This window comes from Gallus gallus, chromosome 14, assembly GCF_016699485.2.
Source record: "Gallus gallus isolate bGalGal1 chromosome 14, bGalGal1.mat.broiler.GRCg7b, whole genome shotgun sequence".
Lineage (NCBI taxonomy): Eukaryota > Metazoa > Chordata > Aves > Galliformes > Phasianidae > Gallus > Gallus gallus.
Window position 1 is genome coordinate 14,011,049 of NC_052545.1, and position 19,570 is coordinate 14,030,618.

General features: G+C 57.8%; 1 protein-coding gene across 3 annotated transcripts in view; it reads right to left on the reverse strand.

The window, feature by feature from the left end:
- Positions 1-1,323: 1,323 nt before the first annotated feature.
- The window catches only part of NTN3 (netrin 1), a 29,080-nt gene continuing 10,833 nt past the window's right edge, over positions 1,324-19,570 (reverse strand). For 2 of the 3 annotated variants that reach the window (NM_001397361.1, XM_046900563.1), the window contains 5 exons: positions 14,383-14,571; positions 8,840-8,989; positions 8,445-8,498; positions 4,303-4,377; positions 1,324-4,213 (listed from right to left, as the gene is read on the reverse strand). In NM_001397361.1, coding sequence (NP_001384290.1) covers positions 3,885-4,213; positions 4,303-4,377; positions 8,445-8,498; positions 8,840-8,989; positions 14,383-14,571 — 797 coding nt within the window. In that variant the 3' untranslated portion in view covers positions 1,324-3,884. The remainder of the gene's footprint in view (positions 4,214-4,302; positions 4,378-8,444; positions 8,499-8,839; positions 8,990-14,382; positions 14,572-19,570) is intronic. The other variant, XM_046900562.1, reaches the window with a different exon arrangement.

Consider the following 19,570-nt stretch of genomic DNA (forward strand, 5'->3'; position numbering starts at 1 on the left):
CTGCTGAGGACAGCGCATGGGATGCTGAGTGCTCTGCCCAAAACACGCCCTGGCAAAGATGAACAGATAGCTGGGATGAATGAGTGAGTACACAAACGTGTCAGTGACACAGTGATTAACTCTGATGTAAAACACGCCCTGAAAGCGTGTGAGAATGAGCTTTGGAAAGCAGCATCTGGGAAACGGGAGGCAGGTGAAGCGCTCAGTGCCCACGGCATGGCTGTGAGCTGCGTGCCCAGTGCTGGGGGGCCTGGGGAGCCCCATGAGTGCTCTGGCTCTCAACAAGGGGCCAAGCGGCACTGCTCAGAGACGGTGATGCCCTGAGCACAGCACTGAGCCATGGGAGCGGGGATGGGAATACGCTGTGCGTGCATCCGTCTGTCCGGCCATCCGCCTGCCTGTCCGCTCAGATCGGGGCTCAGCTGTCAGCACTCGCATGATCTCTCACGACTGGAGCTGGCTGGAGAATATGGAAAAAAGTGAATCAAATTTTCTTGTAGTATTCTCACATTTTGCTTCTTTCCTTGGCCAAATTCCGTCTTTCCATGACAAAAAAATGTCCATCAGCGTTTTAAAATGAGAAAAATTTCAACCAGCTGCAAAATTCGGCCCCAAAGCAGGGGGAAGCTCACAGACTTGGCCTCGTTCAGAGACAGTTTGCCCCCGCTGACTGCACAGCGCCAGGAGAAGCCCCGGAGGTCTGCGCAGGGGAGCGATCCCAAGAAACACTCCTGGCCGCCTCGCTGGTCCCGGTGCAGCACTGCCCCACACCTGGGTGGGAGCCACTCAGTTGGATGCTCATTACCCCGTTTCTTCCATCAGCTGCTCTCAAAGCAGCTAAGCCTACTGGAAATTCGGTTTGATTGTGCCTTGTGTTAAGTGTGGCTTTGTTTAAATATTAGCGTTATGAACAACAGTGAAATAATGACATAAACTATTAATGATCATATAAAAGTAGTACCTAAATAAAATAAACAGCAAGTAATGTTGTTAGTGTGCCTGTTCTGCTCGGCTACAGCTCTTGGAGTTGGAGCTGGAAGACTCTGCGTGAGGTCTAATCCTGCTCCAGGAGAGCACCAAACAGGGACATGGCTCCTGCAGCACTCATGGGACACCCATGGAAACCCATGGGACATGCATGGGGCACCTGTGGGACACCCATGGGACACCTGTGGGACACCCATGGAAACCCATGGGACATCAATGGGACATCTGTGGGACACCCATAGAAACCCATAGCACACTCGGAGCTGGGCACAGCAACACCGTGAAGCCCTTTGGCTTCCCAGCACCCACAGAGAAGACACAGGATTAGGCAGTCGATACTTATTAGACTCATGTTATTAATAATAATAATAATAATAAAATAATAATAAAAACAAACGTACATATATATGTTACACTGTGGTCCATAGCATCCGCTGGCTTTTCTTTGTACATATTTGACACGGCTTTCATGGGTGCCCCAGTTGGTACATATATTGCACATCTCAGCAGACCAGAAAGCCCAGCAGAGCCCCCCAACCCACATAGGGATCCCCAAAATGATCCTGCCAGCCTCCTGGGTCTGCTTCACCTGGTGATATGCTACAGTTATAAAGCAAATGGGAAGCGGTGACAAAAAGGCATGCAGACACGGGGGAGTTACACATACATCTCGGAGCACCCCCAGCAGCACTGCTGGACCCCCAGATGTGGGTCCCTGCCTGCAGCTGGTGCCCAGCTCTGGTTAATGTGATGGCAGCTGTGCAGTGATGCTGGGCTGCACGGTGCAGGGCCCCAGCAGGATGCATGTGAGACACTGCTGGGATCACTGGTCCTGGGGGCTGCACTGAGGGCAGGGTAAATCCCACACAGCAGCTGCCAACACCAAAGTCCTCCCAGAGCTTTAGGAGCTGACTTCAGGTGAAGAGGAGAAAGAGGAGACAGGTGCCAAAGGAAAACCTGCAGCCTCTTGTCCCGCTGCCAAAGGAAAACCTGCAGCCTCCTGTCCCGCAGTATGTGTGGAGTGGATTTTGGGGAGCATGGGATCTTCACACCTCTGCCCGAGGCTGTGCGTGCTTGGAGGTTGCATGCTCCTTCTGCAGTCCTGTCCCAGGCAGCATTCATGCTCTGCTGCTCTTCAACAGCTGCGGCTGAGGAGGAGAGGGCCCGGCAGATCCCAGTGCACCCCGGGGCAATGCTGAGCCCAACCGGTGAGTGACCCCAACAGGAGTCCCTCCATGCACAGCTGAGGGTGCCTCTGCCTGGCTCCAACATGCAGCTATGTGGTCAGCTGGGGGTTGCTGGGTGCAGGCAGCAGCGAGGAAAAGGAGGGCTGGGGGTCTGAGTAGTTCAAGGGACATTTTGTGGCAGAGGTTGATGGCCTGTGACAACCAGAACAAGCAGCACTAGGAATGGGAGAGTCCCTTCGACTCGTCCAGAGCAGGGAAGGAAGCTCTGAGCTGGAAGTATAGCACAGGAGCAACTCATCCAAAACCACACGGTCCCAACTCGTGCTTTGCCCCTCTGCTACTCCAGTTCTACCCATGCCCTGCAAGAGGACTGTAGCATCCGCAGAGCCAGAGGGACAGCACTGCTGGCCCCATGTGTCTCTGAAAAGCAATCATTGGTATCTTCAGCAGCTTCTCCAAGTGCGTAGATCCTCGCTCCCCAAACTCCCCTGATCTGATCCCCCAGGGCTGTGCCTCTGCTGCAGACACCCCTGGGATGGGGTGGCCGCTCGCAATGTGATGGGCTCGGAAGGCCAAAGCATCCTCCTAACACACGAGGGGACTGCAGCACAGGCTGCAACACCTTGCTGAGCCTCACAGCCTTCCTAAACAGGCAAGGTTTGTATGGAAAGGAATATCTATTGTCAGATCAACTATTATTTCCATTCATGTTTATTACATCGAGACCACTATAACCTCAACGTGGAAAGAAACTGATGTCTGTTTGAACTGGAGACTAATACAGTATGCAGAAGAAATGAAAGACTGGAGGTTGGTCAGCGAAAGCTCTCCTCTCTTCCTGCCACCTCTGCCTCTGCACCTCTGGCACGGCCAAGGTCACAGCAGCATGCAGAGCTGGCACGAGAGGAGAATATGGGTATCTGCAGGTCTTTCCTGATGGGTCACCTGGACCACGCACCAGGACAGGCAGACCCCTGCGCCCTGCTCAGAACAGCTCTGTGGGGTGGTGGCCAACAGCCCTGGCTGTCCCCAAGACTTCCATGGGCCCTGCCCCTGGGCGGCAGCACCAGTCCATGTAAAGCTGAGGTCCTGCAGGATCAGGCCTGGAGAAAGGTCACTTGGTTCTCCCAGCGGAGCTCCTGGGGCCGGTCCTGCAGCGCTGGATGGTCTCCACCCAGCCGGTCCGTGTGTGCAGCGGGATGGAGGAAACCGACCTCCCGTCTCTGCTGCACAAGAAAAGGGGCACAGAGAGCTGAGAGCAGCACATGTGCAGCACGTGAGAGGGACCGGGCTCTGCAGCAGGGAGAGCCGCGAGCTCAGACAGCAGCACTGGGCAGAAGGTTTTGCTCAAGGGGAAAGAGAGAGTAGGACAGAAGGGTGAGGAACAGCACGCCCGGAGCAAGAAACCAGCCCCTCAAGCTCCTTCAGGCAGCAGGCACCCACAGGACCCCCTCTGCTTTGCTCCTCATTAAAGGTTTGTCATTACCGCCTTATTTTTAATACACACTGAGAGGAGACACACACACACACACACACACACGCACACACACGTGCACACACCCACGCGTGCACACGCACACAAAAAGGGGAACCGTTGCCAAAATATACACTATAGACAGAAGAGTCCGTTCACACGATATGTATGTACAGAGTCTCTGGGCATGGTCTGCGTGTGCAGTGGGGCCGGGACCCGCGTGGGGCACGAGGCCCTCAGGGCTTCACACACTTCCCTTTCTTCTCCCTCCGCTGCAGTTTCCGAAGGCGGCGAGTCCAGGCGTCCCTCCACTGGATGACCAGGCTGTTCTTGTCGGCCATCAGTCCCGGCCGGTCGGTGGAGTTCTCGCTGATGCCCATCACCAGGTACTTCTTGCTGATCTGGATTTTGGGGCACTTGCAGGACAGGTCCTTGAGGTGGATCCACAAGAAGTTGTCTCCGCGCTTGACCCGCTCGTCGCGGCACTTGTAGACAGAGAGGATGTTGATGGTGAACTTGGCCCAGTTGGCCACCGTCTCCATTTCCAAAATGTTCACTTGGACCACTGAGGGAAAAGAGGGAGAGGAAGGTGATGGGGATGCTCTGCCAGCTCCTGATGGAACCGCCGTCCCTGGGGACGCAGGGCAGCCTTACCGTAATCCTTCTTGCAGTACTTCTTCATGTTAATCTTGTAGTTGCCTTTGGCTGGCTTGCAGTAGGAGTCACAGTCTGCAGGGGAGGAACAGAGGGTTTAGCATGTGGCACAGCACTTTGTATGGGGCCCTGTCCCACTGTGGGCAAAGGTGTCTTGGTGGGGGCATGTCCAGAGTGGGCTTCCCTGTCCCAGCATCCTCCAGAAGGCTCAGAGCCAGGCCCGGGATGCTGCTAACAGTGGGGCCCCTGAGCCCTGCTGTGTCCCCCTATTATCCCAGCAGCTCTTGCAGGCTGAGACTGGCCCCACTGCAGCCCCCAAAACACAGCACTAAAGCCACAGCAGTGTGGAGGAGAAGCCAAGTGCCCTCGGGCCTCTCAGGCTGGCCACAGCCCCTCCTGTGACGACAGTGACAATGCCATGAAGGATTATTCAGGACATGGCTGGTGGAAGGAGCCTGGGGACCCTCCTCTGGGAGGCAGGAGTGGGTGGAAGAACCCCAAAGGAGCATCTGACTCTACAGCAAGGGACTGAGTCCGGACCGTGGTCCTTACTTTTGTGGGGCCCGAAAGCCCTCAAGGGGTCTTAGGAACAGGGGAAGCTGGAAGGTGAGGTCACTCCCTGCTGCCCAAGCATCTCCTGCTGGGACTGACCAAGCACGGCCAGGGAGGTCACCACGCTGAGCTGAGCTTCCTTCACACACCCACACAGGCAGCGTCCCTCCCTGTAACATCCCTTCCTATAGCATCCCTCCTTCTCTGCAGCATCCCTCCTTTCCTGCGGTATCCTTCTCTTTGTGCAGCATCCCTCCTTCCCTGCAGCATCCCTCCCTGCCATTCCTTCCCATGCTGGGGCAGAGGCTCATGTCCTCCAGGAGGCTTTTTTTCTGTGCATTTCTAAAGGCTTCCGATTTGCATCTCAAGCAGAGGGAGGGCAGGCCAGGAATGCCTCTCTCCTTCTCCCCAAAGGCTTTGATCCCAACAATTGCCCGAAGCAGCCCAGTTCTCCTCCTTTCTTTGCCCCTGCCACCTTCCTTTGAACATCTCAATTTGTCTCTTTCCAAATGGCATGTTTTTCTAAGCCCATCTTTCTTCCTTTCTCTCCCTCTCCCAGGTTCTCTGTCCAGTTGGCAGAGCCCTCACCAGTCCCAGGACAGAGGGCAGCCACTGAGCTGCCTTTGTCTGCGGGTTGCCACAGCGATCGCTGGCGATGGAGGGGGACGGTGGGGAAATAGCAGCACTCTGTGCCAAGGGGAGGAAGGAGAGAGAGGAAAGAAAGAAGCCCAGAAGCACAAACTCATCCTGAGCTCTGCCGCTCCCCTTTCTGCTCAGCTCCCTTTCAGTGGGGACTTTGTGCCGCCTGTTCCAAATTTGTCACCGACAGAAGCGGCTCAGCACGAAGCCAATTCCTGGCACAGTGGGGTGAGCTCTGCTTTTCGGCTCAGCCCCACTGCTGAGCACCGTGCCCCTACTGAGCTGCCCCTGCGCTGGGCTGCCATAACCGCCCCATCCCCATCCTTGTCCCCATGAGGGTCCTCCGTCCCCAGCACCACCGAGCCACACGGGGACACCACACAGGGACAGGAGGGACCTTGGAGAGGCAGAAGGGACTGAGGAGCGCTGCCAGAAACCGACCCCCCCATGGGGCTGAGTCTTTCTTGACCAGAGTGGTTTTTAAGTACCACAAGCTGTAGAGTCATCTGCGGGGGCAGAAAACACATTTTGTGGATTGGAGTGATTTTTCTCGGAGAAACCAGAATGCTTCCAGGGGGAAAGAGGGGAGGCATCATAAAGGGAAGGAGGAGCAGCAGGAGTGATTAATTGCATTCTTCTTGCAGCTTGACAGGGTGCCCGGCGGCCGCATCCCCTCCTGGGAGCTGTGCACAGGGACGGAGCCATTGGTGGCAGCGGGGACAGAGCCCGGGGGCACGGCACGCTGCGGCTGGCAGTGCGCAGCATCTCCAGAGCGGGCCACGCTTTAGGCTCCTGTGAAGCGAAAACCCCGCTGGGGCCGCTTTCAGCTCCTTGCAAATCTGGCCAGAGCCGAGCTGCAGTTTCACAAGGACACACAGGACCATATGGGCTCGCGGTCCCCTCCGCTGCTGGAGACGGGGGTTGGGAGCAAAGCCACCGCAGTAGCAGCCAGCGCCGCACAAAGCGGGGCCAGGCGGAGAAAGCTCCGCGGAAACCCTCCCGCGTTCAGCCCCGCCACAGCCGGGCTATGGGGCGGCGATGCGCTATGGGGCGGCGGTGCGCTATGGGGCGGCGGTGCGCTATGGGGCGGCGGTGCGCTATGGGGCGGCGGTGCGCTATGGGGCGGCGGTGCGCTATGGGGCGGCGGTGCGCTATGGGGCGCTGCGCTGCGGGGCAGCCCTGGTCAACCTGCCAGCCCCAGCCCTCCGCCGGCTCTGTGCTTGGGAACAAAGAAAAGGAAGAAAAGAAGAAAGGAAAACAATAAGTGCCCTGGGCTCCCGCTCATGATTAACATCATAAAACTGCGATTCTGAAAAGCCAGAGACGGCATTTGGAATTAACAGTTTGGGATTCGTTTGGGGACTTTTAACCTCAGCTTTGTGCTGAGGAACGTTCCTCAAAAATAAAAACAGTTCCCGCTCCATTTATGTAAGAATCCTGGGGGGAAAAAATAAATGAAGAAGACTCGTGTGTGCCTATGGGCCTCAATGCGCTGCAGAACTGAGCGTGGGGTGCCAGGCGGGATCCCAGCCCCACGTCCCCACCGGGCTATGGGATGCCCAGCGCTGGGGTTGGGGGGGGGGTGGGTTTGCACATCTGGTTGACTTCTCCGTGCCTCGAAAAAAAAAAAAAGAGAAGGAATATTTGGTTTTAAGGGAGATGTAACTTAATTAGGTGTTACGGCTGCAAATCTTTTACTGCTGACTTTGAATTCCTTTAAAGCCCTCTTTTGCACTCCGCTGGTTTTGTTAATTCCACTAACGGGGAACAAGGTTGTTGGGTTGTTTTTTTTTAACTATTATTATTTTTTTGCAAAGTGGAAAATATTTGGGGCTAATAATAATCAAAAATTACAAGAAATGGGGGCAGAACGCTTTGCTGTAAAGCCGGCCAGCTTTTGGGCAGGGATCAAAGCCGGACCCCAGCGGCTGTGAGGGGCTGGGGAGCAAAGCGTGGGGATGGGATGGCGGTGTCAGCGCACAGCCCGGATGCAGACAGGGCCGGGATGTGGTGGGGGGGAAGCACCTGAGCGGCCGCTGCCCTGAACAATGTGCCCCTGTTCCTGCAGGCACACCTGCTGTGGGGCGGAGGGGAGGGGGCTCTGGGGCTCCAGGGAGGTAGCAGGGGTGCAGGCAGAGGGAGGGGATAGGGCGAAGTGCACAGCCCTGGACAGCCCCTGGCCGTGCCCAGCCATCCCAAGAGGGTCCTGATGGACCCCTCAGGTGCAGGCTGTGGGCAGAGGTGGGCTATGCTGCACTGGAGCTAGAAGCCAGAAACCCTCCAACAAGGCACAGGTACAGAGACGGGCTGCTGAACACAGACCTGCTCCATCAAAGTGAATGCTTTGGTCTCCACTGAGTGCCATTTATTTTCATGCAGCTGAAAATATCAGACAGGATACTAAGAATGCTCCTATTTATAAAGCACTGGAGGGAGTCACCCCGATTAACTCTGCCCCACGCGTCCCTCTCTGTTTACAACAAAATCACTCAAATCCACTCCATCTTCCTTTCACCAAAGCCCCTTCTCTGGCATTCCCAGCTTCTGCTTGGATGCTTCATGGCCAGAAAGCAAAGCAAGCTGGAGAGCAGCCTTCACCTCCACCCGCATCACCCTCCATGCCCAAACCAGAGCAAGGAAAGACAAGCACCTGTCCCCTGGCCTGCTGCAGACCCCAAAGGCCCTGAATGCACCTCCTGGTCCCCATGAAAGCAGGCACAGCCCATGCACTGCCAGCCCTGGTGCTCCCTGCGTCAGCAGCTCTGCAGGCTTTTGGTCCCTTTCCAGAAACACAGAGGATTTCCACTCTTGTTCATTCTTTCACTACAGGCAACCCTGTGGCTGGTGATGTGGGTTTGGAGAGGTTTGGCACACCTGATAGGTGTGCTGTGGGGCAGAGGGTGGAGGCGGTGTCTCTGAGCAGGCTGGGGCCGGGTGTGCAGACCACTTACCTGCAGGTGCCTCCGTGCTGGTGACAAGAGAGGTCGGGTTGATGGCAGGGATCTCTGGAAGAGAAAGGGGGAAATGTCTTAAGGAAGGGGGTCCCCGGCCCTGGGCAGTTGCCATTCCCAGTCCACCATGGGTAGCCCTTCCTTTCCAGACAGAGGGGTCTCCCAGCCCTGGCTGCTTTACCAACAGCTCTGGGGTCTGCCTGAAGCTGGCGAGGGTTCTGGGGGTGGCACACAGACAGAGCCCTCTGCAAATGGGGTGCAGAGGGGATTTAGTGCGTCACTTCTAGAGATGTGATGGGAGCTCACTAAGAAGGACAACAGGTTGGGTGAACCTGCCCTGAGTAACACAGGCCATTAAGTACCCCTGGGGACACTTCATCTGGCGCAGGACTCACTGATGCAGGGGGCCACAGGCGAGCGGCTCTGCTGGAAGCCCTTGGCGCAGCGGTTGCAGGTGAGGCCGGTCACGCCGTCCTTGCACGGGCACTGCCCTGTTGTTTGGTTGCAGGTCTTGCCAGCAGCACCAACTGGGTGGCAGTCACAGGCTGGACAGGAAAGGGAGGAAAGTCTTTGGTTAAATGGGAGGCAACGCATGGTAGAAGCCCACCGCTCATCTATGGTACTTCTGGACGACCACCCGCTGCCAGTTCTAGGGGACAGCAGGGAGAGCCCATGGGGGATGTCCTCTGAGCCTCCTCTCCATAGAGCTGAGTCAACGTGGAGTTGGTACACCAACATGAGCCTTGTTTTGTTCTGAGATGGCCTGAAGTGGGTCTTCTGGTAGTGATAGGTCAAGGGGGAATGGTCTTAAACTAAAAGAGAAGAGTTAGGTCAGACACTGAGAGGAAATCCATTACTTGGAGGACAGTGAGGACGTGGCACTGCTGCCCAGAGCTGTGGGTGCCCATCGCTGGAGGTGCCATGGATGGGCCCTGGGCAGCTGAGCTGGTGGGGGCAGCCAGCCCATGGCAGGGGTGGGGCTGGGGGCTGTGAGGGCTTTTCTAACCCAACCATGCTGGGATTCTGGGCTTCTCAGTGCTGCTCCAGCTCATAAGCCCTAACGCCCATCCCATCTCCTGCAAGCCCTTGCTGGAGAATGCTGTTCTAATGGCCTTCCATCACAGTCTCCCCAGGAGACAAGCCAAACCTGATCTGAGTGGAAACCTGGTTTCCAACCCTGAGATGGATCTGAAGCAGATCATCATCACACTGGATATACCCATACTGGATGATGGAGCCAATGATCTGCATGATGGAACCAGGGATGTGGAAGGAAGAACACAATGCTTTGTCAGGAGAGAACCCTCCCTCTGCTGGCCCAGAGCTGGGCCTGACTACAAGCTGGAGGAGGTTATCTCGGCCTCCATCGGTGTAAGAGTTGAACGTGATTCCAAAGCAAAACAAAAACATCTCCCCCCACCCATCCCCGCAGCCCCCCGATGTTATCGCTTCCCTAATTTTCACCAGATGGGACTGGTCGCAGCACCACGGCACGGCTCCCCAGGCTTCTCCTGCACGGCCAGAAACAAGAGCGAGCAGCCTCTAATGGGGACCAGATGCTGCACGCCTTATCAGATCCTGGCTGGGGCTGGAAACGGACGTGTTTCTGACAAGGATATTCTGGGGGCTCAGCTGTGATAACAAATGGCAGTGAGTGAGGGAGCCTTGGCATGACGCGGGCAGCAAGGGGCCTTTCTCCAGTCATAGCCATGCTCTTTCCAGGGCGGTTGGGGCCATGAGCACCACCTGCAGCCACTTCCTTGAGGCTGGGGTTAATGGCGTGCCACAGTGTCCGTTCTGTGCAGGCCCGGGGGGCACAGGTGCCCTTGAGGAGCTGGCAGGTATGGCTGTTCCTGGAGAGCGGCCACCGCTTTGTCTCTGCCACCAGGAAGGCTTGAATTGCTGCGTGATGCTGCACACGGAGCCCAAGCAGGGCTGCAGTGCCAGGTGGGCTCGGATGCAGCCATGGGCACTGCGCACAGGCTGTGTGCACAGAGAGGGATGGTCTGTGCCCTGGGAAATTTATGGCAGAGGGCACACGGCCAGCCAAGATTTATGCAAGAGCTCAGCTTCACGCATTGTGCATAATCTCCCTGGTCTCAGCGGTGTATTCCTGGTGTAAAGTTTAAGGAGGTCCATAAATCTCGGCTCGGTCAGGATCCAGTTCATCCAGCCGGGTCTTCCTTGTGCTGTGAAGAAGGCTTCCAAAGACTCGACACCTTACCTGGAGCAGCAGGTGAGCTGGCTTTGCTCATGCCATGTCTGGGAGACGGGTCTGTCCCAGCAGGTTGCTGTGTCTCACTGTGCCCCCTCCCCTCCCAGGACTGACCCCTGCGTGCCCCCACCTCTGTGCCCATTGCCCGCAATGCCTGAGCTCCTGCTGGGTGCTGGGAAGGAGTCCCCAGCCCAGGGCTTAACCCATGGAGCTGTGCTTGCCAGGAAGCATGTCTTGCACCTAATATCGAGAGTAGCTGTGCTTCTTGAGGCTTAGCTGCTGCCGCTTCATCATTTTTCACTGGAGAAAGCTCATGTTTTACAGTTTTGTTTAAATCACGAGGATTAATGCCCAGCCATTCTTTATTTGACTTTCCAATTACCACCGTTGGATGAATCCTGCACACTGTCCTGCGTGTTCCACTCTCCCAGCTCCTCCGTGCTGCAGTGCCCTATGGTGAGGCTGGTTGCTGGCTGCTGGTGGCCATTGCTGGGCTCACCCCTACTCCATCAGGTGCTGTGGGAGATGCAGGCTGGTGCAATCCACAGGGAGCATCTTTGTACCCATCTTTGAATCCCAGCAGAGATGAACCATACTTGATTTAATAAAAAAGTTTGGGTTTGTTTAAATAACTCCATTCTGATAATGCTGGCCTCTGGGCTAGCATTTCAAGCCTTGAATATGAGCTGAGCTTTCTTCCAATGTTTCCCTTTGCTAGGCTGCTCTGCTGCTGCCCCGGACCAGCACTGGATGAAGATCTTCACTCAACGCGTGCAGCTCTCATTGCTCTGCTGTATGCTCTCCAGACCTGCTCTCATGGGCCTCGCCTTTAATTCTCCTCCTTTTTCCTTGCAGAAATGTAGTTGCTCAGAGCAGCAGGTGCATGGCATAGCTTTGGAAAAAAACGAGTCCAAACCATCCTATTGCATCCCCACCAGCTGGGGCAGGCACTCTCTGGAGGGCACGGATCCACACGGATCCACTCCTGCATACACACAAGGAAAGGGGAAATGCTCTCTGCTTTGCGAGGGAGGGACGGTCAGAGGAACAGAAGCGTGAAGGATTTTATTATTGACTCGGATGCCTGGGACAGAGCCAGGAGCTGGCTCTGCAGATCCACGCACTGCTCTGCTGCAAGATCCTCTCCAACATATGCCCCGTAGCAGGGGACGGGCTTTGTGCACATGTTCATCTGGCTGGGCTGAGCCTTTGCAGCGTTTCAAAACCACTCTCAGGCACTGCCAGCCTTCAGGAAGCGGCACCACGGCCCTGCATGGCACGGGGACCTGCAGGAGAGCTCCTCTGTGCAGGGGGACCTGCTGCAGCACCCCGCTCCTATGCTGCACTGGGTCGGTGGCTTCGCTCGCTGGGCTGGGTGCTGCAGCCCCAGGGCAACCCTCTGCCAGGGCAGGAAACACACCGAACCTCTCCTGCAGCTTAGTGCCTGCATCCAGAGACCGGATGGGCCCTCAGCACCCTCATGCACACCTGCACCACGTGTCCCCATGGCTGGAGGATGCCCCTGCAGCCCCAGGCACTACGGGATGAGCGGGACGTTGCCCCAGAGCTCCTGGCACAGGGCAGTGCAATGGGAAGTGTTCCCACAAACCCGCAGCCAGCTCATGCTCACGCCTCAAGGCTGGGCTGTGCTGAGCCTTCCTGTCTGCAGCACCTAGCAAAATCCTGATTCTTCAGTTCCTATTTTTCGTTCTGTAAGCGCTCTTCCCTGGATGGACCAGCACTGGGTGATGGCAGGGTGAGAAGGAATGCAATGCGGGGCGAGAGTGCACGTGTGCCAGATGTGGGGATAGCAGCTGGACTGGGGTCTTCACTGCAGCTCCATTTTAGGCAGCCCCCTGCCTGCCCTCCAGAGGAAATGACTCAGGGCTTTCCCTGAAACCGCAGGCTGATGAGGCTGCTGCCTGCCTGGCTGCTCCTGCACATGGAGGGCTCTTGCCTGGGGCTGGGGGCACCCCTGGGGATGAGGGGGGACCGAGCACAGCTCCAGTGTGGGGAAATCCTCGTGGAAAAGGCCACTGTGCTGCACCGCTCTAGCCTGACTGTGTTGCAGCAGGAGCTGGGGCTGCTGCTGTCCTGCTCTGTCCCATCCCATCACATCCCATCCCACAGCTGCTCAGTCATGGCCTCGGTCTGTGCCACGACAACACCTCTGGCTGTTTCCAGTCCCAGCAGGCTGGCGAGGCTGTGGGGAGGTGCTGCATGCTGCAGGGGAAGAGAGCAGCCTCCTTTTCCTCTGCTTCAGCCTCCTTATGTGCAAATACATGGAATCCTCGGAACAGTGGGAAAGTTGGGGGCCATCCCCAGCAAGGATCCTTGGAGCCTGCCTGGCACTCCTCAGGATCAGAGCACTGCCCATGATGCAGTGTACAGACCCTCAGGATGTGCTCCTCATCCTGCATCCTCCTCTTCCTCTCCCACTGTCACCCCAAGGACGCATGAGCTCTGCCAATGGGAAACATTCATGTCCTGGGACTCAGCTGTGGGACTGCTGTGCCCAAAGCTGATTTCCCTTTGCCTCATTCTGCCAAAGTCCCAGAGAGAACAAGGATGGGGAGAAGCCAAGGTGGTTCATACAGCATGGACAACAGAGGGTTTTTATTTATGACAACACTGGATGCATTCTGGCCCCAAACGAGCCCAACCTACCCATGAAACCAGCATGCCATGGAGCCCTGCAAGCCAAATACTTCAGTTCTGTGGCCACAGAGTTGCTGCACAACACCAGCAACAGCAGCTGCTGTAGGTCCCATATAAACACACAGAGACCCGGCCAAGTGCTCATCTGCTTTGAGGGCACTGATGGGCTGGGGGGGGGTTGGCAGCATTCCACCGCCACCCCAACACATCCCCAGAGCACACGGAAGCAGCTTTCCCTGCTATCTGTACAGTACCACTGCCAGAGGGGAAGCCGCACTCCCTTCCGGGAGATACTTGCAATCTCAGCTGGAAAAATGGGATCAGGGGTGAGTTCCCGGCCTTGGAGAAACCATGGCAGAGCTCCCATCCCCGCTGGTGGGGTCAGCACAGCAGCAGCAGTCCAGGGGGATGGTCAAGGTGGCTTTTTGTTATCTGACGGCCACTGGTGGGACCATTGTTTGGAGGATCCACAAAGGATGGAGGCTGCACAGAGAGGGCTGGGCAGGAGAGATAAGGGAGGGCAGCCCTGGGAGAGGAGAGCCTCGGGCTTGGCATGGGCAAGGACCTGTGGGACCAGGCTGTGCTCGCTGCTTGGAGCCAGAACGGCTCCCACATGCCTCAGGGCAATGAACCCTGCCCATGGGCGGCGCTGCTCAGCACCCCACAGACGGAGCCGCCCACCAGCAGCACCCATGGCAGTGCAGCAGGGAGAAGGGAATCCCTGCCAGCATCATCCCAGCCCTCCCAAGGTGAGGAAGCACCACAAATCCTTTTGTGATGCAGCGTGAAGACTTCCAAGTATATCTACAGCCAAGGCTATGCTGGTGTCAGCCTAATCCCCAGCAAGCTGCCACAGGCATTCTGCAGCACCTGCACAGCTCCACACCTCCCCAGCACCCAACACCAATGGCTGTGCCTGCAGCTGTGCCAGGGCCAAGGGCAGTTCCTCGTGGGGCAGAGGGGTCTCCCTCCCATCCCTTGGATCTGGGCACCCGCAGACATGCTGGGCTCAGGGCCATTCCCCACCATTCATTCCCTCGGGGCAGCAGATCGCTCCCGGCTCACCTTTGCAGGCCTTGCGGTCCGTGATGGACTTGCTGAGGTCCCGGTAGAAGCCCTCCTTGCAGTAGTGGCAGTGCCTCCCAGCCGTGTTGTGTCGGCAGTTGAGGCAAACGCCGCCGCTCTTCCTGCCGGACAGCTTATACAGCTCCATGTTGAAGCGGCAGCGCCGAGCGTGCAGGTTGCAGTTGCAGGCTGCAAAGGAGCAGAGTGTCAGCAGGGGCAGCTCACCATCAACGCGTGTGCCAGTTGGTGGGGTCAGGCACAGTGCTCTCTGTGCTCCACGGTCCCCTCTCCGTCCACACAAACACGCAGGCATGGCTTTTACCCCGTGGAGTCCTAAAAGCTGGGGCTCGTGGTCTGCTGGGATTCTGCTGCACCAGCACTGCCTGAGCACATGAACAGGGAAACAGGAGGGGTAAACCCATGCCAGGTGCACAGTGTGGACCCCACAGAGGGGCTCCGGGTGCAGGGCCAGAAAGGAGGAGAACATGGCTGGAGGTGGCAGTGCTGCTGAAATGCTGGGCTGTGGGTCTGCACCGACCCCAGCAGCACCACAGAGGTGAGGAGCGGTGTGGGCAGAGCTCGGCGCAGCCAGCCCCAGTGTGCCATCCACATGTGCAGCGTCTGCCTCCCAAAGGGGCCAGGGCTGGAGGTCAGTGAGGAGGAGAATGGGTGGGTGTGGGCATGGAGCATGGGGCTGCTCAGCCAAAGGCAAGACAGAGGGGTGCAGCCAGGGAGGGGATGGGGGGGCAGCAGTGTTGGCCGGGCAGCACCATCCAGGCACCTGCAACCTGCTGCCCCACAGGCTGTCAGCCTCAGTGCCAGCAGCACAGCCCCCAAACTGCTCTTAGTTAAGGCTCTGCTCTGCACACACGCACTCAGAAGCCCACAGTGACACACGCATGCACAAATGTGCAGAAGTATGTATGCACTCTCACGCGTGTTCACGCGTGTGCATGTACGGTCACGTCAGAAGCACGTGCCCAAGCATGCATGTTCATATCTGTACAGTGGTACACATATGCACAAATACACACAGAGATGCATGCACGCGCCCCCCCCCCCACGTGCACAGCGATGTAAACACACACGCTATTTCTTTCATTAGCCACAGGAACTGAGAAGACCCCCCCGCCCGGTTCCACGTGTGCGAGATAAAAAGGAAAAGCGGTGCCAGTTCCTGTTTAACACTCTTGCAAAAAGATAATGGGAACAAGATTTCCTTTGGCAAAACACAGCGCCCGCCCCCAGCCCCCTCCCCGTGCTGGTAAATTGAGGCTGGGTGAGAGTTTTTCCAGGCGTACTGTGAAATTCATTAACATGTCAGCCCAGATTTAACTGCTGGGCCTGCTTGTCGTTTGTGTGAAGTTTCCCCCTCTCACCCCCCCCCCCTCCCCGGGTCGCCCAGGAGCACACTGGGAGCCTCAGCCAGTGCAGATCAAACAGTCCTGGCGTCGTGTGGGGACAGCAGCAGCACACCCCAAACCCGGAGCCCCTCGGAGCAGCCCAGCCTGCTTCCAACTCCCACGTGGCCCCACACACCCCACCCTCGGCTCCCTCACATTATGAGATTAGTGTAGAAATCCCAGGGCAGGCACAACACCAACACTCCATTGGGCGGTGGGTGCATCCCGGGGTCTGTGCCTTCTGAGCTCACTCTTTACTGGTGCTGGTGGGGAGAACTGCCACGTTTGGCTGGACAGTGGGATGTGGTGCCTAAAGGATTTTGCTGGGTGGTGAGGATGCAGCTGCGTGGCAGGGATGGTGTTGGAAGAATGGGATGGTGTCAGCATGGTGGGAATGGTGTTGGCACGGTGGGGGTGGTATTGGTATAGCAGGGGTGGTGCTGGAGTGATGGGGACGTTACCCCAGTTGTTACCCACTCAGGAGTTAGTACATTCAGGAAGCAAATGCCTGATTCTGTGCAGAATTAAACAAAGACCTTCATGGGGGCCCCAGCTCAGTGTGCTTGTTGACTTGGTGCACCAGGAATGGACCAAATCCCACTTCCCGACTGGGATAACAGTGATGCAGTGGGCACAGTGGGGATGCGGTGCAGCGGGATGTGGTGCAGCAGGGATGTGGTGCAGCAGGGATGTGGTGCAGCAGGGATGGGATGCAGCAGGGATGCAGCTGCTCTGCCAGGCTCTGTGCAGGGCCAGCACCAGAGCACGGGCTGCTGTTCTGTCCCCAGGCTGGGGACTAGCTGGCCTGGGTGGCTTGTGCTGCTGAGCAGAGGCACCTGCAAGGGAATGATTCTGGGGGCAAAGGGACACTATTTTTGCCTTGCTCACTCAGAAGGAGAAATCCTGGGCCCCTGCAAGCTCCTGCATCCTCTGGGAAGCAGAAGGGACATGAGGGCAGTGGAGGTGGAAGATCAGGTAAATGATTCACCTCGGCCGTCACAGGTCCCTCTCTGCCCCAGTTTAATTGGTGATGGAGTAACTAGCCCGGCCTTTCTGTGGCATTGAAGCAGGGCCAGGGGCTGGCTCGCTGCCCTGCCGCTGTGTGGCATGTCCCCACCAGCCCCAGGGCCACCCCTGCACAGCCATAGCACTGTCCCAGCACTGAGAGCTGCTCTGTGGGCACCAGGGTGATGTTGGCCATCACGGGGACCTCAGTGTGAGGATTCGGCCAGGCTTGGCCGTGCTGGGATGGGGACAGGGTCACAGTGTGGCACATGAGAGGCGCTGCACTCCTGGGCATGCAGTGCTAATCGGAGCGGACGGTCCCTCTCGCACTGCTAAATGCTTGTGCTGTTCTCAGAGCCGACTTGATTGCAAGCTCTGTCTGTCTCCTGTTAATCACTAATTAAAGGCTTGAATGCTCCCTGCTGTTTGGGGTATTAATAAGAATTTAATTGCACAGTTTGGGGCTAATTACGTGGCGGTTTGCTTCTGCCCTTGTACAGTATGCCCAATTAAACAATCATATGATCAATTAAACAATCACAAGATCTAATAATTTGCGATAATAGACTAATTAAACATCAACACCTTGAAATGGGGCCGCCGCCTGTCCCCCTTTTCAAGGCTTTGAACCCCTGCCCGGACTTTGGCTACCCCAATACCTCCTCCCCACAGCTCCCCATGGGTCAGCAGTGAGGTGATGGTGGGAGAGGTGCAGGGCTGGGGACCCCCTGGGGGACACAGGACGGGCAGCATCGTGCGTGGGGAGCACACGTGCAGCAGATGCTGGTGCCAGCAGGACATGAGGGGGTTCGCCGCACCCACGAGCTCCCTGGGAGTGATTAGTTAATGGAGCTGGCTCAGCGAAACCCTAGACTGGCTGCCGCTGCCAACCCGCAGCGGATTCGAGCTACGCCCCTGCTTTGGCTGGAGGGGAGCCCAGCCGGGAGGCGAGGCGGGACGGCTGCACCTCAGCCCCGGAGAGGAGTGGGGCAGGAGAGCCCCTGCGCCCAGTGCCAACACATGGACCGTTCCCTGCCTCTGTGGGACAGCGATGGGGACGGGGATGGGGTGGCACGGCTGGAATGACACTGCCTCACAGCAGCCCCGCTCTCCAGCCGGCTGCCAGCAAGCGCCCCAGGGCCTGTGAGCCCACACTGAGGATGGCATGAGGCTGAGCCACCGCAGCCCATCCCAGGAGTAGGGCTCGGGGCTCCCAGCTGAGCACTAATGCCCTCTGTTGCAGGCAGACCCCAGGCCCCGGCTCACCCAGTGCCCCACAGCCGCTGGGGACAGAGGATGCTGGCGGGGGGTGTCCTCTGCCCTGCTCACCACCTCCCAGAGCCACGTCCTGCCTGGCACCAGTCTAAAGGAGGCCGGGTCGGCTCACTGGGCTTAAAAGGGGGATTTCTGAAGGAATTCTGCATCAGGAGCACTGAGAGAAAAACAAGAAAACATACACAAGAAGGGGACAGAAGGGACGAATGAAGGAGAGGGGGGCCTGCAAATCCCATCAGCACTCCTCCGTGCACAGGCATCCCAGACTGATGCCCTCAGTTCCTGCCTGCTCCTCTGCCTGGTGCGGGGGGAGAGTGATCCCACTGGGAGCACACAGAGCCCGGATCAAAGCGAGCCCCGAGTGCTCTCCGTGGGCTCCGCAGGTTCTGCTCTCGGAGCAGGGTCTCCCCTTTGTGCCGCGGGCAGAAAGGCACTCCAGCCGCGGCGGCGACAATGGGAACAAGAGCTCCAGCATTACGAGCGAGTGGATCAATTACTTCCAGTGGCTGCTTTGCACTAATCCGCTCCCCCCTGCCTTGGGGACAGCCTCCCGACTGGGGCACCGGGCTCTGGGTGGCAGCTCCACGGGAGCGGCAGCGGGGACGGAGGGCACGGCAGGGCGGGACTGCCAGAACAGCGCTAATGCGTCCCCCGGGGGGCTCGGAGGGCTCGTGGCCGTGCTCCTGCCCGCACCTCTGTGGGGATTTCCCCTCCCTGAGCCCATCCCACAGGTTGGGAGGGCCCGGCTGTGCCCGGGGGACAATGGCACCGCTGTGCAGCCAGCCCGGCGAGCACGGGGCCGTGCGCCCTGCAGCATGGAGCTGGCCTCACCCCCGTGCCAAGCTGGCAGTGTGGCAAAGCCACTGTTGTTGGCCCAGCTGCGACCTCCCCAAACCTGCTCTGTGAACAGCACTCACTCCCACAGCTATACAGCGTGGCAGCGTCTCTGCTCCCTACAGACACCACAGCACCTCCACAATGCACACATCTCTGCCTTTGGTGGCTGTTCTCACCTCTGCACTCCTTAGCGCCAGTGAGAAATGGAAATTCTCGTGACATGACAGAAGCAGAACCCATGGGAACCCCCGTGTGCTCCCCTAAAAACAGCGCCCGCCTGCCCAGACCTTCATCCTCCTCCACACGCCATGGGGCAGCTCAGCTGCTGCACAACTCCCAGGAAGGCGTGGATGGATGCACCAGCTTTGTTTTGACCCAGCCCCGGATGCACACTTGGCCGTGCCTGTATTCCACCGTGGGGCAGGACTTCCCCTCATCCTCTGTCCACAGCAGCTCACACAGCTGGGTGAGCCCACAGCCCCACTCGGGGCAGCTATGGGCAGCACCAGGGAGCACAGGGCAGAAACTGCACCAGCCTCTGGACTCCATCCCCAGCTGCTCACATGGGGATGCAGAGCACTCCGGGGCACTCAGACCACCTTCTTCCTCCTCCTCCTCCTCCTCCTCCTCCACCACAGGGCAGCGCAGGGCTGGGGCGTGGGACGGAG